This window comes from Pagrus pagrus (genome assembly GCF_965226575.1).
Source record: "Pagrus pagrus genome assembly, chromosome: 7".
In the NCBI taxonomy this organism is placed as follows: Eukaryota; Metazoa; Chordata; class Actinopteri; order Spariformes; family Sparidae; genus Pagrus; species Pagrus pagrus.
In genome coordinates this window covers 11,733,377-11,760,246 of record NC_140191.1, presented here as the reverse complement: position 1 = coordinate 11,760,246, position 26,870 = coordinate 11,733,377, and the positions used below count along the sequence as shown (strand labels likewise).

The window sequence follows — 26,870 nt, the reverse complement described above, 5'->3', positions numbered from 1 at the left end:
CAGCTTCGCCAAAGTTCAGTTTTATGTGCAGGTGATATGCCGATCTTTCCCGGTGCGTACTTTGAAAGACAGATGTAGTAAGAGTGAGAAAGTCCGAGTATGGCGGGGGGTGGATGGACGGGACCAAACAAACACAGGACTTTCACCCATGAGACTGCCGTTTATGTCCCGTGTGAAACCAATGGACATTGTTGACTTCTTTCAACTTAAGTCTGGAAGTTAACAGATGTAAACCTAAGTTACTGTATGTATGTTACAGAAGGTAACTTATTACCCGAACCATGATATTTACCTAAACTTCCTAAGTAGCTTTGTAGCTTACCAAATTTCGCTTGTGTATCACCTCACACAGATGATTTATTTCTTGTTGCTCTTTTAAGTTTAGCATCATGTGTCTGACATGTAGCACAGCTGAAACGACCTGACTTCCCGTCTTCCTCCCTTCCTGCAGAACCAGAAGCCTACCTCAGAAGAGATCCTGCTGATCGCCGAGCAGCTCAACATGGAGAAGGAGGTGATCCGGGTCTGGTTCTGCAACCGCCGGCAGAAAGAGAAACGCATCAATCCCAGCAGTGCCACCCCTCCCCTGCCCAGCCAGCCCCCCACTGCCCCACCTACGCACAAACCGCCCTGCTACAGCCCTCACATGGTAAATATCCAACCCAGACACAAACGCATCCGGCCCTCGCAGTATGTTTCCTGTGTGTATTTTAATGAACAGTTGATAATAAACCTTGTTTTTCAGCTTTCTGTCCCTCTGTCTCTTTGCCAGATGTCCAGCCAGCTGTCGCAGGCCGTGACCAGTCTCAACAGCACAACAGTGACCACCATGTCCCCCATCTGCCCCCTGACTTCCAGCCTCACCTCCACCCACCCCTCCCTCAGCTCCGCACCCTCCCCGGTGACTCCTCCTCCTCCTCCCCGCAGCACGGCCAGCCCAGCCACTCCCAGCCACAGCACACTCAACCTTAACACAGGGTAAGAGGCCGCGAGACGTTCACAGTACAGCACCTGGGATTTACCAATACCAGTACTTCACAGTGGTTCTGGTCAGGGCGTCATTTCACCTACTATTTTCCAAATACCTTTAAAAATATCCAGACTTTCATATAGTTTTATTGTTTTGGCCATGTTTTAAGATATCTGTCTCTAAATTGGGTCAGTGTGCTCCTGAAACCCTGTTCCCCCACGTTTTTCCGACAGTGGAACGTGGCCAACAATTTTCTTAACTTTCTTACACTATCCAACACTCACACCCACTTCATGCAGCGACTGGCCAGGGAAGAAAGTTGGCAGTACTGTATTTGAATGTTCCCTTAAGCCCTATTTTCGACAGCCATGTCTGCCACCTTTCGTGTGTACAAACAAGTGCAGCAACATGACGGCTTCAGGGCGAGGCTGTCTGAAAATGTGGCGCTTTTTCCCCGTTTTTAAACAATTACTGTCTGCCATCAGATGTGGCCGTTCAGAACGACTATAAACACATTAGCCTTGTTCTTTTCAAACAATATAACCCTGAGATTTCTGCCTCCGCCCCGACACAGTGAAGGTGAATGGAATTTTGTTTGTGATTTGACATTTTAAGAGCAAGTTTTTCTAATTATGTTTTTTCTCAGTCTTATATTTCATAAGTTTCGTGACAAACTGCGACTTTCTCAAGCTTTAAAAGTATCTTAAAAGGCTTAAAAGGCCCAATTCAAGCAGGATCAAAATATGTTATGTCTCTCGCCGTTCACTGCTATACATATTTTTTCTGAAATAAGATCCCTGGTGGTCCACACTTTACTTCTCTATAGCACTTTTAAATTTGGGTGAACTGACCCTTTTTGTGTTACAGGCGTGGCTGGTTTCCTTTTGAGTTATCGCTCCAACCTGAACCATTAATATTGATTAAAGCCTCCACTCAATAACTGTAGGCAAACACCTTTAAACACACACAACCACACATTTCCATAAACACACTCACCGTGAATGCTACACTGCACCACGCTCGGTTCACCTGCAGTTTGTAGTTAAATGATTAATTCACACACACTCGGTGATTGTTTGCGCTCACACACACACGCACACACGCTGATACTCCAACACGCCATTGGGCGCCACCACTGCTTCCCCTGTGCAGCAGTGCTTTATAACCCTGTGTGTGTTTGTGTGTGTGGTTCTTGTGTTTTCAGCTTATGGCGTATGGGTAAAAAGAACGGTGACGTGTCTAACTACATCACCGATTTTGCTGCAAACTTGAGGTGAATACGACATGCCGATACACTCACAGCACAATACACGCTCACTTTAACACAAATGGATAGTTATTTTGGTGTTGTGTAACATTTTCTCAGACGTTTCTTCCCGCATTTCTAACCTCTTGTTTACAGCCGACTGTCAGCTAACTACTGCCACTACTTTATATGTGCAGGGCTGAGTTTGCCCTCTGCTTGTCCTTGCTGCTAAACCTGCTTTTTTTCTCACCTTTTCTCCTCTGCCTGTCTGTGGTCGTATATATGCTTGCACATGTACGTGTGTGTGTATGTGTGTGTGACACAACAGGAACACTGTGATGGGAGTTAACACAGGGATGAGCCAAGCCCTCCTAGGTAACAATCCCCTGGCCACTATCCAAGGTGTGTGTGTGTGTGAGAGAAAGAGACACTGAAATGGGTTAATTATTAAAAGAAGAAGACACAGAACTGATAAGTGATGAGCAGAATATCATTTAGAGGTCAAGACTAACACTTCTAGAAGAATCTCAGGGTCACAGCGTGCATAAAAATACCCAGAAAAGAGTTGTTATGTTCTGGCGATACATTTCCCTCCTCTCATACACTCCCACACACGCATAAATGCTCAAACTCAGCCACATACTGTACACAACACATCCACTCTCACACACCTTCCTACACTTGAGAACGATGCAAGAATAGCACAAAAGCGGTCCTGCAGAAATGACCACCAGACAGTCCCGACCAGCGTCAGCAGAGCTAATTTTTAATCATACTTTGCGGTGCGAGGGTGAGAAGGGGGGAGAGAGAGATGCATTAAAAAGAGAAGTGTGATGATGAGTAATGCAGTTATGCATGGTAGGTGAATCAAATCGCGCTGGTAGACGGCAGGCTGGAGACATGGATGAATAGGCAGTGGAGGGTTTTTGCTCAGAGTAGCAGAGAGGAAGGGGGGGGGCTTATTTCTCACATGTCGCAATCGACGTCCATTAATCCACCCCATGAAGTGTCTGTGTGTGACTGACAACGGCTACATTAATGTGTGGGCCGTGTTTTTGTGCATGTACGTCCGTGTTGTCACTCATCTCTCACCTTCCATCTCTTCATTTCGTCACGAAGAAAGAATTCAGTGTTTCTTGCACTTCATTAAGTCGTTTGGAGGCTTTTATTCATCTTCATCGTTACCTTGAATATCAGATTTTGGTGTCAGAGTTATATTTTGTATTCACTGTTTCACACCGCTTTGATGCTCAACACTCACACTCCAAGAGATCGATCACTGAGGAGGCAGTTTCTTCACCAAAAGTAGGCTCGACAGACCATAATGCAGTGCGCCCACAAGGCATTTCGAGCTTTCAGTAGCCGGGGTGCTAAATGATAAAAAGGAGGGAAAAAAAGCTGTTTTTCTGTTGCTATGTGATCAGAAATATTATTAGGCTGCGTTCACATGTAGCCGCGTGAAGCGCCATTCACATCCAGTCATCAAACTTGTTTCCATAACAACAGACCACTCACGTCAGCTTACCTGTTGCAGTGCTGTATCTGATCCGGTAAGATTAGATATTAGACAACATACAGTTATTACAACGAGCTGTTATCTCTATTTGACACAGTGTTGAAATCGTGTTCATTGGAAAAGTTTCTCAACCTGCGCTCCAGAAAACTGTGCAGAGCAGCCGTAATCCCAGCACCTTGCGGCTCCTGTCCGTACTTTCCTTTGAAAAGAGGCGGTGACGGTTATTTCAACAACTTCTGCTGAAAAAGCAACAAGTTCAGGCACTTTCTCTGGCTTTGCTGTGGACTGAAAATGAGGAAGCCTTACAGGGAGATGATAACATACATTGAAACACTTTATACCAAAAGACAACAACTCAAAAGAAGTTAATTTGACTTTCTAATAATAAAAATGGCAGCAAGTTCAAGTTCAAGTTCCTTTTTGAAGGGTCTGAAGGAAGAGGAGTAGGGAGGATACACTTTTATCAAAACATTTACCTGAGAGGGTGCCAAATGAAAACTAGATTGGCACTCTGTAGAGCGCACACATCTGCCAACAGTCCTCTTTATTTCAATAATCCAAGATCACACCTGATAGCCTTGTATCACTCGAAAAATGTTTAAACCACTCATAAGTGCTTAACCATAATTAACCTCACCAGATCAGGATCTAAGAATCATCCTCCATCTAATTTTTGTGGAAATCATTTCGATAGTTTTTGTACAATCCTGCCGACAAAATAACCAACCAATAAACAAACAGACACGGGTGAAAACATACATAACTCTGATTCTGAAATACTGTAAAATGGAATGTTCCTTTAACCCTTTTGTCCTGTCGTTTCCTCCCTCAGCCCTAGCAGCCAGTGGTGGCCAGCTGCCTCTTTCCAGTCTTGAGGGGGCCAGTAAGGTGATGCTGGGGGCCTCTGCGGGCCAGGGAGGAGGCCTCCCCTCCTCCCTCTTCCTCAACCACCCCGCCCTCCTCCACATGGGCCAGAACCCCGGCGCTGGACTGATCAGCGCCGCCGTAGCCAAAGCCTCCCAGCCCTCCCCCTTCCCCTCGGCCAGCAGCATCAGTCCCACCCCTTGCTCTCCTTCCCCTTGCTCCAGCCCTGTCTCTTCCTGTTCCTCCAGCGAAATGGCACACAGCCCGCCCTCTCTGGGCGGAGCCAAGATTGAGTGACCGCGCCCAAGGGCCAATCAGAGAGGAGGAGGAAGAAGGAAACGAGAACCTCGCCTTTCACACCAAAGCTATCTCTTTCTCTCTCTTGCGCTCTTCTTCCGTTATTTTTCTAGCAATGGCTCTCTCTCTCTCCGTCTCTCCCAGTCTTTCGATGCCAAAAATACACAGAATGAAAGAGGAGAGAGGGAGGGAAAGAAGTGAAAGAGGGGAGAAGTGGGAGAAAGGGGAAGATTGAAACCAAAAATCTTTATCTATCCAAACCGACGGGGAGGAGGCAAAGTGGGACCTTTTTGTCAATAACACGTGATATTGACATGGCGCCTCACCACTCTTTCTCTCTGAAGGAAAACAAACCAATGACTCTTTGACTAAGAGATGGAAGAGACGGCGGAGATGCATGTCGGAGTGCATAAACCAAAAATGACAAAAGATAACTTTAATGTGACAAAGGAATGGCGGCAAGGACAAAAAAACGAAGAGGAGGACTGTGCTTACATTTTTCCTTTTTTTTTATTATCATTTCGAAAAGCTGCGGGTCTGAAGGAAGAGGAGTAGGGAGGATAAGTTTAAACCAAAAATTTACCTGAGGAGGAGGCGGAGGAGGAATACACAATGACAAAAAGAAAAAAAAAAAAAACGACAACCATACCAAAATCCCAAATACCAAAAACCAAAAATACGGAGAGAAAAGCTTTATTCAAAGGACGTGTAAATACTGAAGCTATCCAGGACCAGGACTCTACTGCTACTGCTACTGCTACTGCTACTCACACACACACAAACACACACACATCAAGAGCCACTCCATCCCGCCATCGACTCATCCTGTTTGTGTCAGCTCATGTGTCTCTCGTAGGTTTTCACGCTCGATATTTTTTTGGATGACTTTGTAAAAGATTGTTACCGAACGAGTCAGGAGCTCGTGAGTTCTGCTGTATCTCCATGTGTTAGTCTCTTTACTACCTCTGGTTCTAAGAGCATAGACTAGTTTTGTCCTCTCTTTGCATTTTCAGATTTCCTTGACAGAGGCTTGTTGTTATTCAGCGTCTATTTTTTACATTTTGAGAAGTACAATTTGTTTTTTTTAATTATTTATTAGTGTCATTTTACAATCCAGCTCCTATTTATTGTTGCAGCCTTTTTAAGTGTTAGCCTTTTCCGATTTGAATCCTCATCGTCATCAGTGTCATCATCATCGTCTTCATCACATGCATTTGTGTTGTCAATGTGCATTATTTTTTTGGGTTTTTTTTACGTGACTATTCTGCAGGAACGGAGATATGACAAGGGCGCAAAGATGCTCACCAAGTGCCATAGATCCAAAATAGAGTTGGCACACTTTACTGCGAGTTGATTTCAAGGTGTGGGTGAATTCATTAAGGCCTAAACATGTGAAATTTTGTGCTCTTAATCAGACCACTCTTCCCTCACTCTTAAAGATAACCCATTATCGGTGAGTCCACGGCTAAATGAACATGCCCTGGGAAACTTCACACACTGAAAATGACGTTTGTTAAGAGTGGCGACCGTTTTGAAAGTATGAAATGGGGCTGTGATTGGAGATTTAAAGTAATAACTGTTGAGACTGAAGGCTAAATAAGTCAATAAAGCCAAGTTTAGTCACAGCCGCCTCTCGTTCCTGCCTCGTCAATCAGCATAGACGCCTTCGACACCTGTCTGTCTAGACATGTTTACTGATATTTGTCTGTTTCCATCATCACTCCATCAGTCACATTTCACTGTCATTTTCCACCTCAGACTGCCATTAATTCTCAAATGGAAACCAAAGCATTCTCAAGGCTGTCTCAAGCTCTTTGTAAAGAGCCTCAGCCAAGACATATGAACACAATAAAGACACAGAAGGGGGGCTGAGAACAGGACTTTACCACTGGAAGCCCCCCTGGTGTAATCCCCCTCCACCTGGCCCGTCCAAAAAAAACCCACAGGGGGAAGCTTTATTGAGGGAACTGATCCTTTACTCCGAACCCCCTGGCAGAAGGGTACACCGGGACAGGCGAAGCAGGGACACACTGTAGTGAGGGGAGCAGGCGTCACACTTTTTTTTGTAAGAGGATACCAAAAATAAACCCAAACCAAAAAAAAACACAACCCAAGGAATGACAGAAGCAAACCAAAAAGAACCCTAACCAAATGGAGGGAGGGAGGAGAGGAGGAGGACGAAGCGCAGGTGTTGAAAGAGAGCAAAGCATCTGTCTGTCTGTCTGTTAGCTTTGGGGCTGCAGCATTCGCCCCACTCTGAAACTGTGTAGCATGGATGGAGGGATGGATAGACAGGCAGATAGACAGGCAGATAGACAGACGAGCCAAAAGAAGGACGATGATTCCTCCCCTCCTCTGCCTCTCGCTCTCTCCAGCTCAGCTCTCTGGTCCTGGATGGAGCTAAACGCAAATGACCTCACTGAACTGATATCTTCTAAAAAAAAAAAAAAATCTGTTTTTATTTTTCTGTTGGTTGGTTCTGATTGTTTTAATCTCTGCTGTGTCTCTTGATGCCGTTTTATGTACTGTACTTTAGTGCTTATAACTCATTTGGAATAACGTACTCGCTTACTTACTACAAGAGCTCCTTATTTTTTTCGTAGTCGTGCTAGAGATTTTTATCAGGTGGTTGGAAAAAATACTGTGAAAATTTAGCTTCCAGATTTTTATTAGATAAAGAAACAGACTGTCTTGGCAGAAGAAAAAAGACACACAAAAAGCCAAAAACAAAGAGTTGAATAGCGAAACCTTAAAAACGCCAAACCAAATACTGAACCAAACCAAACACAGTAGAGAGGAACAGGAGCTGCCTCCTCTGCATGAGGGCGCCGAGATGGGTGAGAGTCAGCTCGTCTGAGGTGGAACTGTGTGTTCTTCTGTACGTTACGGGAGGCTTAACAGTGAAAAAAAGTCAAATGTGTCGGGTCTGCAGTGATGTCTTGTCATTAATTTTGACCCTTCAGATACAGAACAGCGCACACGGCGACGGCCTCAGTCAAGCTGACGGTTTGAGAGTTGGACGCAAACATATCCAAAGAATATTTGGTTTGATCCACACCGGAAAAAACAGTCAAGGAATCATTTCACGAACCAAACTTTAGATGTGGGGGTTCGCACCGAGACGGTGAAACCTTTTCTCCACATTGACTCTTAGACGGAATGTATCTGTTAGTGCTTCTATAGATTTTGTAGAAAAAAGATCTATGTTCTACTGCTTACTTATCGCTAATGTATTAAAAAGAAAAAACTTACAAAAAAGACTTTGAGAAAAAAAAAGATCCTAAAAAACATTGATGATAATAACTTGATTTTAGACCAAAAATTTTAACTATCTCTCTTTGGACTTTTTATTTCTCCTTCTTACGATGATTTAGACTTTTGATTGTACTATTTATTCAGGGTAGGGTTGATTTATTTGCGTGTGATCTTTTTTTTGCCTTGCTATTTATTTCTTAATTTATTTTTAGAGGTGCTTTTTTCATATTCTGGGATGTATTTGTGCTGTTTTCTTTTGGGCCCCCTGCTGAAGTTCTTTCCTACTTCTTTAAACCAAATAATACCAGAAATGCAACCACCAGGTCCTGTAGGGACTTGATAAGAGAATACGGCTGATTGGATGGTCGGCCGTAAAGATGTTCTCTTCCTCACTGAGACGACGCTCCTCTTAAAGGGGAGTGGAAGCTCACGGTAAAGAGAGGCAGCACTGTGTGGACGAACACCTCATAATTTACAGGACTTTTAAAGAGATAAGGAGGAAAAAAAAAAAGTGAATTTGGTATAGGCTTTCTGGACAGACATGCCTTTGTGTTTCCTAAGACAAAAAAAGCTTCAATGGATGTGATTTGTGTGTGAAAAAGTGCCTGAGTTACAGCGTGAAGTGTTCTTTGAGGCGCAGTGCTGCTTCTGTTCTCTATATTTTCTCCACAGGGAGAACACACTGAAAGCTTTACAGCTACACAACCAAAAACACAAAAGAAGAAGATCAACTGGGGCTAAAGTTTTTTACATGATAGAGAGAAAAGAAGGAGGCAAGAGAGGAGAGGGTGATTTCTGATTCCCAGCCGTAAATTGACCTCTAACTTCTCACTTTGTCTCTTTTTTTTTTTAAAACTCTTTTTGTTTCCACTTTTCTGTAAGTTGGGTTTCGACTTGTTTTCTTCATCCACTGTAGGATGTAAAAGAGAGATAGTTCATCATATACCTCATATTCTTTGATGATAAACCAAATAGATGAATGCTTTAAAATGCGGGGTTCAAGTGGGGACCAGGGTGCGTGTGGTCAGTGTGCTGGTGAGGCCGGGAGCGGACACAGCAGGTCAAAGGTCGTTGTCCTAGTGGAGGCAAACACACAGGTGTGGGACTGATCTGTGAAGACCATCGAATAGATTGCAGCTTTTCTCCACGGTACTGGTTCATGCTCCCGTCCTCAAACACACACACACACCTCGTCCCCCTGGAAAACACCCCCCGCTGTCTGTGTTGAGCTTTGAACACAGCCCTCTCCTCTGTATCTGACCCTCGCTGCCACCTCCCCGTCAAACACGGACTGCAGATTTAAAGCTGCTCTTTGGCGCAGATCTAGGATCAAATCTGGATCAATTTTTTGGCTTAAAAAAGCTTCATGCCTCAGAGCAACTTTATCACAGAGGTCGCCATAGCCCTCTCTCGCCTTTAGGTCTTCATTGCCTGATCAGGGGGCGTATTGACCAGTTGATGTCCGTGTGTATCAGGGAGCGCCGCGGGGCAGGTAACTGGGGAACGGCTGAGACCGGGGCTGCTAGATGACGCATACAGACACTTCTCATGACTCTGTGTGTTGAGATGTTGGACGTCGGAGGGAGAAGTGTGCGCGTGATCAAACTCACATTTTGTTGTTTTGCTCTCGCAGTGTGTTTAGAGGAAAAGCAAAGAGCTGCGTCACTCTGTGAACTTCAGGGTTTGAGGAACCGGGCGTAAAGTGTAGATCTCTGTGGTGGGGATACCCCCTTAGTGAATGATACCAAAGTCAATGCCCTGCCACGGGATCCAGCACTACATACACACTCCGTCAAATCCTGATGTCCACCCGAGTGTTCAGAAACTCCACTTTCCTCTGTAGAGTGTTTCTCTCTCCACACAAACACATCGCCTCAGAGATGTACTTTCACAACACCATCTGTAAAAGAAGCTTTAAGGGAACAGATTGATTTTTTTAATTGATTTTGAGGCTTAGATGGGAGGATTGATACCAGCCTCATCTCTGTTAGGTAAATATGAAGCCACAGCCAAAAGCAAGTGGGGATGACAAGAGGACAGGAAGTCTTTGCAGCTGGCCAGGAAATAGTTCCAGCTTATAACTCCTTGTGCACCAACTAAACTCTTAGTAAGTTTTTAAAAAACTCACGTTGACTTCTAGTTTTACACTGGACATTCCTCACTTCCTCTTTTGCAGCTGTAATAATTACCACAGCCACTAGAGGCCGCCGTCTAACAACAAACCTAAATATGGATCTGCTAAGCTTCTTTCATAGTTGACTTTTATGGTAATTTTCTCGATGAGAACAGACTACACATTTTGTGCAGTGTCAACTAAAACTATTTAGATATAAATAAGAGTGTAACAGGTGCTGGTAGACAGCCATGGATCTGTGGTGGCCTTGTTCCTTGAATCACATTGCATTACAGCCTGGTTTAAGGCTTACAGATAGACACAGCAAGTCCCATAAATGATTAGAGTTTGACAGCTCTAACACTAAAAACAGAGACTGTGAGTACCAACTTTAAACAGCAACAGGCTGAACTTGAAGCGAAAATAAAAGAGTTATGATTAATGTTTGTTTACTGCTGCATGTCCTGAAGAGCTGAAACAGTGAACATAGTCAGTGGCTAGACTGAATCAGCAAAGTGATTCATGCTTTCCACCTCAGTCGGCAGGGCCAGGCCAGATGTTTCCACCTGTTTCCCGTCTTTATGCTAAGCTAAGCTAACCAACCCCCTCGGCTGTAGCTTCATATTTACTGTACAGACACGAGAGCTGTAGCAACCTTCTCATCTAGCTTTTGGCAAGAAAGCGAATAAGCCCACTTCTCTAAATGTTGAACTACTTCTTTAAAACTGAAAGCAAATGTGTCTAGTCACGAAGGGAAGGCACGAGAGATGTCACTGTCGTTGGAGAGACACGGCGAGCGGAGCAAAGAAAACAACATAAAAGCAAGCTGCTACTTCTTCCTCCACCCACTCTCATCCACACCTCTTCCTCTCTTCCATCCCTCTCTTCTTTCTCTTTCTCTTTCTCTCTCTCTTCTACAATACAGCTTTAGTCCAAAGGTTTCCTCCAGCAACACAGCAAAGCGAGTCAGATGTTAAAGAATAAAACCAAAGAGCTCTAACTTGACCTTCTCTCTTCAACACAAAGCCTCCACTGCATCCTTCACCTCTCTCTCTCTCTCTCTCTCTCTTCCTCCATCCATCCCTTCCTGTCCGCTCTCCTCGAACTCCTCCGTCACCTAGCGAGCCGGTCTTTGAAGCGTTAACCTCAGCTATCCAAAGGGGAATAATAATAATAATGATGATAATAATGATGAATAATTAAGATGATGATGATGAAATGTATATTTTTAAGTATTTGTCATTGGAAAAATAATCTTCTCATAATTATGATGATCATGATGACGACGACGACGATGATGACGATGATGATGATAATGAAGTTTCTCTTGGTATCTTTGTAGCTGTTCTGATCCTTCTTAAGTTCTTGTCCTTTCTGCTCGTGCTGCCAGAGAGTACTGCTTAACTCCCATCAGCCCCCTCTCATCCTCCCTCCCCTCCCATCCCCTCCCCCCTTTCATTTGGTTTACCCAATGTTTGGCCCTAACGTCTACCTGTCTGACCTTTACCCCTGGATGTTTGTCTTCGCCCGTGTGTGTGTGTGTGCGTGTGTGAAAGAGTGAGCTGTCAAACATTGACAAGGGGAAGTTTTAAGACTTTTTTCTGGAAACTGGGTTCTTGTTGTTTGCTGTTAAAGAGGGGAGGGCTTCAGTCTGCTACATTTCCACCTGCGAGCGAGCAAGTGTGTGTGTGCGTGACCGGGTGTGGACGGGTGTGGTTCGCCGCAGCAGTTTGCAAAAAAGACAAAAAGATTCCTTGTTCTTTGGACAACGACAAGCCCCCACACATACTGTCAACTGTAACGTACTGTTTGCCAACTTCCCAATACATGTAGCTTGAATTCCCCCTGTCACAACAGCCAGCTTGTTCCCCTATTGTGTGTGTGTGTGTGTGTGTGGGTGTGTGTGTTTCCCATCACTCCTCCCCACGTGTCCTCCATCCTCCCTATCCCTCCCCATTTCCCTCTCTGTCTCCCCCCCTTCTTCTCCCTTGTGGTAGCAAGTTAGCCTTTTAGTGTATTTATCTTGAAAACCAAAAAAAAAAAGAAGAAAAATAACTCTACTTGTTCATTGTACAGTGTTGTTCATTTTAAGTCATTTTTGTAACTGAAAGTGTTTCATTCATCCAAATAAAACAGGAGACAAAAACTGTACAGATGATCCTCCCCCCGCCTCTTGTCTTGTTTCTTTCAGCCTCTTTTCGTCGAGCTCGACTCTGCGTATCCGTTTTCACCTTGAACCTCAGGTTTCAGTCGGTTTGGAGAAACCTCACCTCCGAAACAGGAAATGTGACTCGACTTGTCATGTCGCTTTTTAGCCAGAGGAGGGAGCTGTGAGACTTAATATCTTTCCCCAGCAGAGGCCACATCAGGTACGGCTCTTAGCTGATACTTGTGCTGCTCCTTTCACCCTCTCAGTTATGGAGGACCACGAGCGTCAAGGAATTATATCTAATATAAAACTGATTGGACAATAAAAACAGGAATCAAGACAAGATTTTACAAATGAATTCATGAATCCATAAACAAATAACTCCAGTTAAAGAATGATATAACAGCACAAGTAAAAATACATAATTTAATCAGGTGTTACAAGGGCAACTCCCTTTCATGTGCTTTATTTATTTTTATTCCATAAATCACCCATTGATTTTACCTATTCATTGATGCATTCATTTAAACGTGTAAATTCCTGTTAAATTTCTTTTATTTACACTTTTAAAGGTGCAATATGTAAGAATATTGATTGTTGAGTCTCATCCCGCGGTAGTCAAATGCCGACACGTTGGCTTGGTGGCCTGACCGACCCAACAATCTAAACTATGTTTCGCCAGAATATTGCACGTTCAAATATTAATTACGATTTCTTAGTAATTAAAAGCCCAATTTGTAAAGTAGCTGATTGTTGAGTCTCATTCCCAACTCATCAACGCTGTGGTAGGTCGAGCCGGACACCACCGAACCAACGTCTCAATATTTGATGAGTTGACTCAACAATCAACTACTTTACAAATTGGACATTGAAGTCAGTTTATTCATGGATTCATTATATAATCTATAAAGTTTTCACAACAAACCGACCAAGTTTGTGTCACTAGAGCTGAGACTCAACACTGAGTTAACTCTAAATGGTATGTGCATGTTGTTCTTATATATTTTGTTTTATCCCTCTGTTTTATACTTCTTGTTTTATTGCTCTTGAACGCCCTGATTTTATTGCATTTTATTTTATTTTATTTCTCTGTGATTCATTAGCTTTGCACATATATTGTATGCGCTGTAAAATTTTAAAGTGGCGTCACTTAAAAAGATCGAGGAAAACGATAACCTCACATTTACCAAGTAAGGTAGAGTAATAATTTTAAGTTGTTAAAACTTTTTTGCTCGTCAAAGTTAAATGTAATAGTCTACTTTATGTGGTAATTCGCGGTCTCCTGACTTTTTTAAAGTAAAGTCAAATTTTCACGTTTACAGTGTGGTATTGTCTTGAAGCGAGGAACGTGGGAAGTCAGACAGTCACAGTTGGGGTGCTGAGGAGTCAGCCTATATAATGGTGTTATAGTAAATGGTGCGTGATATTCATGTTTTTTGTATTAATTTAAATGTCCAGAATAACATTTATCATTATTTTTAACAATAATTTACAACAATTTGAGAACATTTTGCTCGACAGCAGACTGCAAACTTGAACACCAACATACTTTATGTCAAAGTAGCCGCATCAACTATGGTCAACAATGGCAAGGAGATGAAGAGGGAGAGAAAGTCCCCAGACTCCCTTAGAAAATCACTCAATTTTGTGAGTTGTTGAGTTAGGAGAAACACTCGTTCTGACTAATCTTTAATTATTTGGGCCTTTTCGTAAATTCAGCATGTGCTATAGCCTCGTTTTGAAGCACCTTCTAACTCTAGCTGTGAAAGGCACCATAGAAAAAAAGTTTATCAAGATTATTTTTATGGATAGATAACCATCGAGGTCACCGATAAAGCTTGGGACAATGGGTTGTTTTGACTACATAAGTATTACAGTATTTTCTTGTTTGACTTTTGGCACCTTTACTCTGTTGACCGGAGCTGCAACGAATAACCAATTAGTCGATCGACAGCAAATTAATCAGCAACTATTTCTATAATCAGTTTGTCATTCAGATCGTTGTTTAGAAAAGCAGCTTCTGAAATGTGAGAATTTGTCGATTCTCCTTGTTTGCAGTCCAGTAAAGTGATTATTTTGTGCTTTTTGTCTGTCTGACAAAACAAGACATCTGATATAGCTGTTTTGAAGCTGAAGGACACTGATGGGTTTCTTTTTTTGTTTTGTTTTTTGTTGTTGTTTGTTTGTTTTCTAACGTTTTATAGATCGAACAATTTGCAGATTAATCAGAAAAATCATTGTTGCTTATAAACTATTATAATCTGCTCCTTTGCATGTTTGATATCATCTTGTATAATACATTTGTGTCAGTTTTAAGGTAACCTCTGAGCTTGATGTGTCTAATACTGGGTCAAAATAACCACATTTCAAGCTGCAACTACCAATTTTCATTAGTGATCATGCTGCCAATTACTTATGCCTATTCTTCTTCCAGTTATTACATTACCATTTGGTTAATCTGTTTCCACAACATCAGAAAACCCCCCACAGTCTCCTGCAGCCCACAGGTGACTTATTTTGTCTGATCAGAAGTCAAACCCTAAGATATTCGGTTTATTTTGACGTAAGATCAGGAAAAGTAACACAATCTCACATTTGAGGAGTTGTGATCCTGTGTACATCCTGTGTCCTCACACCCTGGAAACAAGCTCTCACCCAGCAGACTTGCTGGAGGGAGAAGAGGAGTCAGATCTTCATCCCTCCCTCCCTTTATTTTCTCTCAGCTGAGTCAGGGGACATCTGCTAATTGACAAACAGCATCTCGTACGTTTGGCCTTCTCATCTGAACCAGAAGAGAATGTGTTTGCCTCCCTGTCTGACTGTTTTGTTGTCTCTGTCCTCCACCTCCTCCTCCTCCTCCTCTACCTCCTCCTCCTCCTCTTCTTCCTCCTCCTCCGGCTCGTCGCCCTCCCTCTTCAGTCTGTCTCCCTCTCCCTCTCTCCTGCTCCCCCCTGCTGTGTGGCACAGTAGGTGGATGATTAGGTAGGATGCTGGAGTGTGTAAGTGTGACAGCTTTCAGACACCCACCTCCGAGTTGAGTCACGGACGGCGGTGGTGAGCATGTGATCCTATCACCAGGGTGACTCGGGTAGATCTGTGTTGCTGTGTTGTCGCAGCAATATGTAACATTTGTTCTTTTCAAAACTGGAGCCATTTTGGAGATATTTCTGTAGTTTGTGTTGAAATATCTCTCTGCGGAGCTTTGACTTACATTTTTCCTGCTGTTCATCACATATACTCAATGTTGGAGTGCATTTAAGCACACATTTAAAAGTAGATTGTACTTTTTACTCCACTATATTTATTTTATAAATTTAGACACCAGTTCCTTTGCAGATTATATGCTGCATGAGAGCCATTTCTTTAGTTTTAGAGCACATTTTAGTTTAAAGGCAATCAGATAAAAAAAATACTGATTCCAATAATCAGAAAAATGCTGAATATTGGATCTGATAATCATGTACTGTACATACAGTATATGTGAAGTTTACTTGTACTTGTACTCTTGGTACTTAAGTACAGTTATTGATACTTACAGACTGTTACTTAATTTATATTTGTACTAGTGACTTTCACTTTTACCAAAGTCATATTTTAACATGATATCTTTAATTTTAAAGCACAACTTTTTCCTACTTTGTACAACACTTTACTTTGTAATATTGTTACTTTTACTCAAGTAAAACATTTTGAGCAGGGCCGTTGATTTTAAGGAATACTGAAGTCGCGAGTCAATGTATGCTCTGGAAATTTGGACTGGACACAATAAAGATTTTTAAGATGTTTCATATTTGATATTTAAATCATAAAATGTTGAGTCTAAAAATACTAAGATTTTCTTTTTGTTTTTTATGTTTTTTCATAAAACCCAGTCAGGTTGAGCTTTAAGGTTCATTCTTGACCTTGTGAGTAATAAATTCTTCACTCAAAGTCCACTTACTACGTTCTCAGCTTTCAATCATGTACTGCTTCTTCCGTAACTGCATATATTCATGTGGTGGTTTTCTTTTCAGTAAGGCGTATCATACTCCCCAAATGGTTATTTTTCTTTTTCATTCCAAAATTAGATAATCACTTTTATTAGATCAAATGTTGTTGCTATGTAACAGCACCGAGTCAAAATGTCATGGTATCTCCAGACAGTTATTATAGGAAGGAGCAAATTATTCGCTGTGGCACTGATGGGCATCATAACTTTCTGCGTGCCATTGTTGGAGCACTAAATGTTTGACATCATCTTGGAAGTGCCGTCCGTAAAGTCACTCTCCATGACTGTAAAACCGCTCTATGGCATGGAGCGGGTAACTGGAGAGCAACATATCTGGTTAGGTGAGGAGTCGGCTAACACAGCGGTAATTCTACTGGGTTTGGAAGAACCCCAGTAAAGGTGGAACTGGAACCAATAAGGCCTCAGTGTGTCAGTGGTACGAGAAGACAGAATGCCAGCTGTCAGTTTAAGCAGGAACATTGCCAATGTGTGTGTGTGTGTGTGTGTGTGTGTGTGTGTGTGTGTGTGTGTGTGTGTGTGTGTGTGTGTGTGTATGTGTGTGTGTGTGTGCATGTGTGTTATTGGTGCCAGTGAGAGACGGTGCCAGCGGTGAAGTGCCACTAGACAGATCTGGTTTCCCTCCCTGAGTGGCAGTGTGTGCGTGTGTGTGTGTGTGTGTGTGTGTGTGTGTGTGTGTGTGTGTGTGTGTGTGTGTGTGCGTGCGTGTGTGTGTGTCAGTGTAAGCTACTGTTGCCTCACCCATCGACCTCCTGCCCTCTACCTGGAGAGAGTATTGGTGTTAAAGCGCTTTCAGATGAAATTATTCAGGTAGGAGTAACTCACTTCATTTTTGAAAATGATTTTCTCACTTTTTGGTTTTTATTAGTTCAGCTGATAATTCACAGGCCTACATTTGTGAATTGCTTCCTAAAATTATTAGTTGTAAGTGTAACTGTCACTGTTAATTTGGACATGAAAAATGCCTAACACAACTTCCCAGACCTCGAGGTGACGTCTTTAAGTAGCTTTTTTTGTCCGACTAACAGTCAAAAATCAAAAGATATTCAATTCATAATTAAATGAATAGAAAAAAAGCAGCAAATGTATAATTATAATTATTAGATATGGCCAGAAATGTAGATTTAGTGATGTCGCCGTCTACTCCAGGTTTCTGTGACATCACTGCTTTCCCGCCTTCTGTTAGCTTACTCTTTACGGCTACCTATTCTTTGTCGCCGTAGTTTACTGAAGGACAAATAAACACAAATCTCTGTCGATAAATCTTTGCAGATTTTAGTCAGCAGGACAAGGACAATGTCATTGTTTTCATTCATTTGACATAAGTTTTGTTTGCTTGCTGTTGCACAAACTTTTGGAGCATCATTGTCCGCCCTTTCCTTTCTTCATTATGGCAACAGAAAAAAGAAAATGACCTCAGCTCTTAATAAGTCTCTTTCACAAACATAAAATTAATCGATTTTTCCATTCATGTTACAGCTTTATTTTAACAGATAGATTCGGCCTTGGCTTCTAAGTGACAGTCACTTGAAGATGTGCATTATTAAATACCTGTACATGAAGAAAAAAGAGTCAAGTGTCTGCAGCGAGCCTTACCTCCTGAAACTCATTTCATATTTGTTGCTGTTCTTTGACTTCCTGTCATTTATTCATTTTCCATTAAGTGCTTAGACTTTAGTGCTTCAGGGTAAATCTAGAACAAAGGGGTAATCAGCCTCATATAAATGCGTTGCAGTGAGACTGTTGGATATGTTGTATATTTCAGCTCCTGCGTCTTCTTATCCGCCTCCTCTGATCTTCTCTGTCATTCCCTCTGCCTTCGCCCCGTCAATAAAATGCCAGAAAACCTGAATGGAAGCAGGGTGCCGACACTTCACAGAAATTAACATCAGAGCGCTTCGGGAGAGATAAGGATGTGACAGTCATTTAGTACAAGTGCCTCCTCCATTCCTGCATCACAACATTTTATTGGATCTGAACGTCACTCAGGAACACACACACGCACACACACACATATGAACACACACCGACAGTAGGCACAGCAGGGATGCCGTCCGCCCCCTGAATGACACATCACCCAGAGCTCCCACCACCCAGAGAAGCCCTCCATAACACTCACGCCTCCTCTCTTCCCCACAGTCTTGCAGATGATGACTTTAATTTTCTTCAGTGATTTAAAGCTCCTCAACAATATTAACAAGGAGGATCAGACAACAAAGCTGTTTGGTATCCAGAGTGAACAATAGAGCAGCTTTGGTTATGGGGCTGTATGTATTACCTTGCGAGGCAGCTGGATTTGCGAGATCTCTTCATAATGTGATCTTGCAAATCCATCTTGCCAGGCTTGAAGCTGTGCGTCTGTGTCAGAACCACAATGGTTCGGAGCAATCAGCGTCCAACAAAAAAACTACTGGCAGCTGCAGCGGTGCTTTGGATGTAGAAGTGACTGTTCCTTATAAACAACAATGGCAGCTCTTCAGCAGGTTAGCGCAGCTACTTTAGCATCTGTTATATCAGAACTGGAGAATATTTTTAAAGGAGACGTATTATGCTCATTTCCAGGTTCTCTTTAAGGCCGCCCTCCTCCTGAATACCCAGTCTGCTCCGATTGGTCAGCTCACACACGCCTGACCTGAACACCGCCAACAATAACAGAGCAGCTGTCTGAAATCAATTCTTACGTGCCAAACTATCGCTAGGCATAAAAGATGTGAATGTGTGACATGGTGATGTAGGGTGATGTCACAAAGTCACAGAAACAAAGGTGGGACTACTGACGAGGCGTTTCAGGAACAGTGTTTTCTGTGAGAGAGAGGCTTTTCTGTTGGTGTGGACTTTTACCTTTTTAACTTTCAAGGGCTTTTACATACACAGGGACATGTATAAAACAAGGAAAGGGAAAAATTTAAAAAACTTAACAGGTCTCCTTTAACTGAATGAAGAGCAAAGAACGGCACTGAAGGCTTTTCTCAATGGCTTCGGCCAGAGTTTGTTTTATCAACATGCTCCAGTGTAAGCGCTCTCCAACTGTTGATCCGATTGAGTAATATACTCAATCGGATCAAGATATACGGTGATAAACCGATGGTTCATCCAATCAAGTATTTCCTGAAAATGCCCTTTTCCAAGCAGTTATTACGGAGGGTTTTCCAGAGGGACAGTGCTCACAATGACAGTGCAAACATCCTGATAATTAGCAAGTATAATATTTGCGAAGTTTATAATCTTTGTTTGGTGTGCTAGTATGCTTACATTTGCAAATTAGCTCTCTAAACAAACGTTTTGCAGATATTTGCTCATAAACTAGTATTGGATGTAGTCAAATATATCTGCTTGTGGTGCTACAGGAAAGGTGAAAGGGTCCCAAAACTTTTAACAATTCAACCTCTTGCGACTATGGATATCAAATTTCATTTCATTTGTCACTAATTGGTGTTTACCTTATGTTGCTCGACGAAGAAGTTCATGTTCAAGTTTTGTCATATGTGATTGGTCCAGAAGGAAACAAATGTGAAGGTAGTTAGCTTTAAAGGTTATCACATAAAGACAAACAGCTGTAGGCAAAGTAAACACTTTGAGTTTATTGATATACCTCACCCAGCCTAAAAGAAGCCAATTATGTGAGCCTGATAATACATAACAACGTGGCCAATTTACTGGACAGCAACCACAAAGTTTGCTTAGTTTAAAACACCTGGCTTTTGTAGCACACATCGCTGTCTTCTTCAGCAAATAGAGTTGTCTACTTATCCTTGTTCCTCTTCATCCACAGAGGAAGAGGTGCAGTTTAATAACTTGAGAAAAACTAGTGAGACGACCTTCAGTTAGATAAATTCTTTGACACACTACAAAAAGTTTTTTGCTGCTTCAACTCCTCTCAAAATGTGAATTATTCTGTTGTCTATGTTCTCGACTGAGCTGCGCTGAACACGTAACTGCACACAATAAATCCCATCAGGACGCGCGGATAATTAGTCGAGGACGTGCGTGATGTAAAACATTAGCTGTCAAACTGCCACAAAACACAATGGCACACACAGGTCAGAAAAAAATGAATCAGTGGATAACAGCAGCTCCCACACTGTGAATGAGCCCACTGTGCGGCACCTCCACAAAGGGACCTACAGTATAGCAACGCAAAAACAAACACTCACACACACATTCAGCAGGCACGCACACACAAGGAGAAATCCGACAAAGCAAAGGATGATGGTGATTATGACACATAGCTATGCCACCCACAGTGGTGCCTGTGCGAGGGCAGAGCACATCAAACTGAGCAAGTGTAACACATGCTCTGTGTCAGTCCTCCTCCCCTGCACTGGCATGTAATGTATGACACATAGCTGAACCACCTACAGGCCTGCTGTCTCCATGCCCAGCTGATGAAGGGGGGGGGGGCACTGAGGGTACCGGCCAAGGATTCTGCCGGATTCTGCCGGATCGTCCTCTGGGTGAAAGAGGGGGTAGTTTGTGTGTGTGTGTGTGTTTAAGAGCTGCTCTGTGCAGTATGTGTCAGTGAGAGGGTGTGAGGACGATGTGTTTTGATTAAAATGTTGCTTTTCAACTTTAAAAATATCCCCAAAAGTCACTGGGAGTAGAGCGCATGAATGCACCGCCGAACGTCATCTGCTATCACATTCCACCCCCGGTTCAACATGTGAACTCGTGTTTGAGACAAGCCTCTGGGTGTTATGTGGCTGCAGGGGGCATCTGTCCAGGGCTCGGGGCTATTCTGTGTATGTGATGAGCGCGTAGTATTGGGTGGGTGGTAGTTTCTGTGGCTGGTGGCCAAGCACCTCTGGGTGATCCAATCTGAAGAGCGGATGAGTGACCCAGACTTAGCCCGGTGCGAGGATGACTGATTGAGGGGGGAGAAGCGGAGGCTGTTACAGGATCTGACCTCTTCCGCACATAGAGTACATGCCTCACACACACACACAGACACACACACACACACACACACACAAGAGTGATCCAGAAATCTAATTCTGGACTCGGTGTAACACATATGGATGAGAGCGGGGAACAGATTCAGTCACACCAAGAATGAAATTTCAAATAAACTATGTTTTTCATTCAATCTTTTCTATATTTGTCGCTGTTGTCATCTTTTGTTTTATGTTTTTATTGTTTCAATCTATCATTTAATTATCTGCACGCAGAAGTGAAGGTTGGTTCACCTCCCTCCATCTGTTTGTATTTGGGACTGAAATACCTTGAAAACTGACGGAGAAACGTGCATGACATTTGCTGAACAGATTTAATAATGAAACTATTTATTTTTGACTCTCTGACCTTTATTGGGTTGAAACTTCTCATTTTTAAATGAACAAATATCCCTACTTGTAAGATGGAAATGTGCATCACATGCCTATACATAAACATATGCTTTTCAAACATACAAATTTTCTGTTAATAATAGATCTGGAACAACTGAGACCACTCACACCCTCAAGAAGAGGAAATTATTATCTTTATACCTTACTGTCAGGCCAAACTAAGAAGAAGAATCTTTATCTATTTTAAATATCATACAATGTACAACATACTGAAACGGGTAGTCTTCATTTAACCCATCCCGAGGGAGCAGTGGGCAGCGTACAGCGCCTGGGGAGCAACTCCAGATTTTAGCCAGTGCCTTGTTCAAGGGCAAACTGGACAGTTGACCTAATAAACTGCAAATTTTCATTATTGATTCATCTGTTCATTAATTCAATGTCTATAAAATCAGAAAAAAGTGGACAATGCCCATCACAAAGTCTTCAAATTGTTTGTTTTGATTGACCGACAGTCCAGTAATCAAGTAACAAGGATACAATACAGAGAAAAGTTGCAGATTCTCACATATCAAAAGTCCAAAGTGAAAGTCAAATACTTTTCTCACAAACAAGCCGTAAACACAACTTTGACACACTTTTTAGGTTTTTCTGACAAACATGTTAGCATGTGCTGGACAGGTAATGTACTGCATCGGTTTTTAGAGATTTATCGCTGAAAATGAAACAATGCTGATGAGAGCAGTGACGGTGAACTAAAACAGTGAGTTGAAAGTTGCTACAAAGGTCCATAGAGTTGAGTGGAGCTACAGAAACTCATGATTTTACTACAAGCAACCCCTCTCAAATATCGATCATGGCAGCTTTAAAGGTCAAGTGTGGCATCTGGTGGTTGACATTGCAACACGCCTTGTCTGACCCTCTTCTATGGTGATAGCATAACTAATGCAATTCTTGAGAGCCAGTGTTTGTTTTTTCATGTAGAAACATGGCAGTGCAATAAAAACCCACTCCCTCTGTAAATATGTAAAAGGCTCATTCTAAAGGCCTTTACACACCGAGGATGTGACGATTAAACGACAGTCTGGTGGATTTGAAGAAGGAGCACAGAGGGATATTGGAGCGTCAGTTCCCCATCGGTAAATCCTCCATATACAGCAGTCTGTCAGTGCAGGGAGCAATCGAGGTTTCTCATCCCAAGTTCCTTCTCACATTGTCTTTAAAATTTCGTCCTTTGTCATATGATACAGGGGGATGGCACATAAACAATCGGGTTGTTTGTGGCGACCAAAACAGGTATTCTGAGAGAAAATACGATGTTTTCCTAAGTCAGTCTACTGGTTTTGTGCCTGAACCTAGCCAGAGTATAAGCACAGCTTTTTTAACTTATCTGTGGTTTTACAGAAATGTACGTTGCTGATATTATTTCTGCTGACTGGCTTGTGCTATTTTCGCCGCTTAACATTTGCTTTCTGTTTGAAAGTACTAATGACAAAAACAACAGTTGGGAAAAAATACTGACATCCAAATAAATCGCACAAGAAAAAGACACCCCAGGTGTTCAATTTCTTCAACCCCACATACTGGACCCTTCAAACATTTAAACATTGAATAATAGATAAATTATTGTTAAGTAATTATCCGCTGATCAACTCCAGTTGTTTTAGCTCACACTTACTGTTTCTCTTCCCTCCTCTTGTCACCACGTTCTTGACTGTAAAAGCAGTGGCCTTGGCAAATGGGCCTTGGCAAAGGTCCGTCCTCTTTTGAGTGCTTAATTGTTGCTCTTCTAGTAATGGCTGCCTCTCTTTTATGCAAATAAAGAATAACTGAATTCAACTGACACAGAAAGAGGAAGAGTAGAAAAAATGTGCAGTGAGTCCAAAGCAATTGTGCTGAGTGGAAACAGGTGATAGTGTAGACAGAGGCAGGGGAATACATTTAAATCAAAGATAAGGACGGGTGTATGGACGGGAGGGAGAGAGCGTGAGCTTGGGTCGCTGAGGGGTAGAGAGGAGTACAGAGGGGAAGAGGAAGCTCTGCACTGTGCCAGTAGGAAGAGTTTGTTCCTCAGTGAGATACAGGAGACAGTGTCAACACACACGCTGTGCTCAATATAGCTACTGTCACACAGCCAGGCATACCTCTCTCTCCTTTCCAGCCTGACACTTGCACCTTCCTGAACACCCCTCCTGCCTCGCTCACGTTCTTCCACCTCATCTGAGCAGGTTACATTCTTCCTTTCCCTCCCCTCTCAGTCCTCCCCCACGGCCTCTGTCCATCAATGTCACGTCCCCGGAGCTAAATTAACTGATCTCCCTTCCTTTGCTCTTTCTCCCCTTGCCTCTCCCCTCGCTCTCTGTATATATTACAGGCTTGACACCCTGCCAGACATTGGTTTAATATAACACACATTCTCTGTGCCTTCCACCCGCTCTCAAATTACCCTCTCTTTCCAACTCCCACCACCCCGCTTTCATATGGGCACTGGCCGCTTGCTTTTTCCATACTTTACCCGCCGCAAAAGGAGCTTTTTGTTCTTGAATAGCTCCCTCATTGCCATGGTAATCCAACAGAAAGAGAGTGCGGTTTTTCTGTCTCGGGCCTCGCAGATGAAAATAGTAAGTTCTTCAAGTGGCCCTGAATCTTAGAAATCAGTCAGTGCAAATTTTGAGCTGTCATAAACAAGTCAGATGTTTTATGTGTGTGTGTATAAATGTCACAGCCACTTCTCACATTTGTCGTCCCCTTCTTCTTCCAGGTGGCCCTCTCTGTTTTGCCATCTCAGCCTTCCCGCTGATCCCCCTCTTCCTCTGTCTCACTTGTCCTCCAACGTCACCCCTCGCCACCCCCTTTCCTTCCCTCCTCCACCACCTCACCACTTGCTGTGGTAATCCCATTACTCATGTGCGAATACCAGCTGGGGAAAAGAGAGGGAGGGAGGAAGGGAGAATGTGGACAGAGGATAACTGTGTCGAGGCCTCGGGTCTCAACTAGACGGTTGGACACTCCGGGTGTTTTTTTCGACACTCGTTTCTTTAGAGGGGGAGAAAATATTGATTGACATTGAAAAAAAGTGTTTAACTTAGACCTCTTTTGACCCTGTTTGGGGTAAGGAGGGAGTAAAAGAGAGGCAGAGAGGCAGAGAGGGTGATATCTGGCTGTGTCTCTTGACGGTTGGACTGGCAAGCTTGAAAATAAACAAGTTCTTTGATGACAAAGAGCCCATTGACTCTCTTATTCCCTCTCTCTCTCTCTCCCACTCCTTATTCTCCACAGCTTTGCTCTCTTTTCCTCTCTCTCTGTCCTTTTTTGCTCTTGCCGTTTCGAAAGGGGTGAGGTTTCGAGGGGTGAGTGTGGTGTGTGAGCGGAGGGGGGGAGGCATTAACCGCCACCCTGCTGCACTTGTTGTCCCCTCAGCTGCCGGCTTTTCCTTTCATCCGGCCTGCTCTCACCCCACACGCCTTTTAGTCCGGCGACCCGTCTTCCCTTCTTCTTTCACTGTCGCACCACAAGTTAAACCTTTTTCTCCTCAGTCATGAAGAATTAGAGCCGAACAAGGGTTTAACTTTGCAGGCGTTTCATACAATGCCGTCTGAAGTTGATTATGTAAGATCTTTTGCGAGAAATCAAGTCAAACATAATTGAAGCATTCTCAGAGAATAGGTGAATGAATGGAGGAAAGCCAGAGAGGGCTAGAGTTAAGGAGAGAGTGAGCGTGTGCACATGCACGTCTGCGTGCGTTCACGTCACCAGTGCCATGAATCATCACATGCCCTATGTACATATTACACCTCTGTTGGTTGTTTAACGCCCTGTCCAGGAATTATAATCCTGCCTGGCTTCCACTGGTTGCTGAAATCGAGTTCTGCGTGCACATGCGTTGTGTGTGTATGTGTTTGTGTGTCTGCATTGCCTGTGGTGGCACTGGTTAGTGGGCTACCACACCCATTGTCCACGGTAATTACACTGACCCGAGCCATCTGTGTTGTAGAGGCACAGACTAGAAAAACCAGTGTGTGTGTGTGTGTGTGTGTGTGTGTTAGTGTTGACTGGATGGTATGCTATGAAGTTGCACCACCGAAGTCTGTACACTAACTTGTAAATCAGTCGTGATTATTTGGCACAGATCTCAGTCTTCCTGTCGGTTCTTACCAGGGATGACCCATCCTTTAGCTCACATAAGAGAAAGAATGGAAAGGATGGGGGGTGGGTGAGGGTTTCAATCTATAGGGAAGATATCTGGGGATGTTCACACCCACACCCACCCAACTGCGTTCACAAGCTCTCCAGTGACAAAATCTCCGCTCTCCCTTTCATTCTCTCTGTCTTTCTCTGCGGAGCGTCTGTCTGTCACTACGATTAGGAACGGACGTAGTCACATAAAGCACGCAGGGGATGAAAAAGGGCGGGATGGGAGATAGAGGGAGTTACACATGATGTGGAACCAATAGGACAAGGCTCTTCTGTGATACACTCTGTTTGTCAAATAGATCATCAAGTTCTCTCGCCAAGATTCAGCCGGCTCTAATTTTATGGTCAAAAACATGTGACAACTTGAAACATGAAATGTGAAAAATGCACTGCAGATGTGGGAAATGTACCTGAAGTTTGGAACGTCCAATATCAAATATCAAACCTGATCATTCTGATCGTTTCAGAGGATATTTTTTGGGCTTTATTTCATCAAAGCGATCAAAAATACTAAGTTTGTCCGTATCTGGAAGAATTCTTTTGTGTATTGTCCTGACATTTGTCTGCCATGATAACTGCTAAGTTACTGGGAATGTTTTCTATGGGAGCTGGCAGCTGCTGTGCTTGCAATTATGTTTTAATGCCATTATCTCAAGATCGTGAGTTAATTATTTCATTATCTAAGAAAACAAGCTTTGCTATATCAAGATAATCAACATGGTTTCCCACGAAAACAAAAGGCTGTTTCCTTTTATTACTTATAATGTTAATCGGAGATCGGAATTACATAAAAATGATAACAGATAAGAAGCAATATGACCAATACCAATAAAAACGGAAAAAAAGTGCTTGAATATGATAAGAAACTGCAAGTAAACGAACATGACAAATAACACTGAGATGCATAAAAGATAAATGGCAGACAACCATACAGGACAGCACATAGTTAAAAACAATAACATTCAAATGCTGAGTAGTTTG

The 26,870-nt window shown here is 42.8% G+C and overlaps 1 protein-coding gene across 9 annotated transcripts in view; it reads left to right on the top strand.

Annotated features, from left to right (window-relative positions):
- Positions 1–12,424, top strand: part of pou2f2b (POU class 2 homeobox 2b) — a 67,480-nt gene extending 55,056 nt beyond the window's left edge. For 4 of the 9 annotated variants that reach the window (XM_084356276.1, XM_084356277.1, XM_084356272.1 and 1 more), the window contains 5 exons: positions 452–649; positions 746–978; positions 2,175–2,243; positions 2,545–2,618; positions 4,565–12,424. In XM_084356276.1, the coding sequence (XP_084212402.1) occupies positions 452–649; positions 746–978; positions 2,175–2,243; positions 2,545–2,618; positions 4,565–4,893 (903 nt within the window). In that variant the 3' untranslated portion in view covers positions 4,894–12,424. The remainder of the gene's footprint in view (positions 1–451; positions 650–745; positions 979–2,174; positions 2,244–2,544; positions 2,619–4,564) is intronic. The other 5 variants (XM_084356278.1, XM_084356273.1, XM_084356274.1 and 2 more) reach the window with 4 other exon arrangements.
- Positions 12,425–26,870: the final 14,446 nt, after the last annotated feature.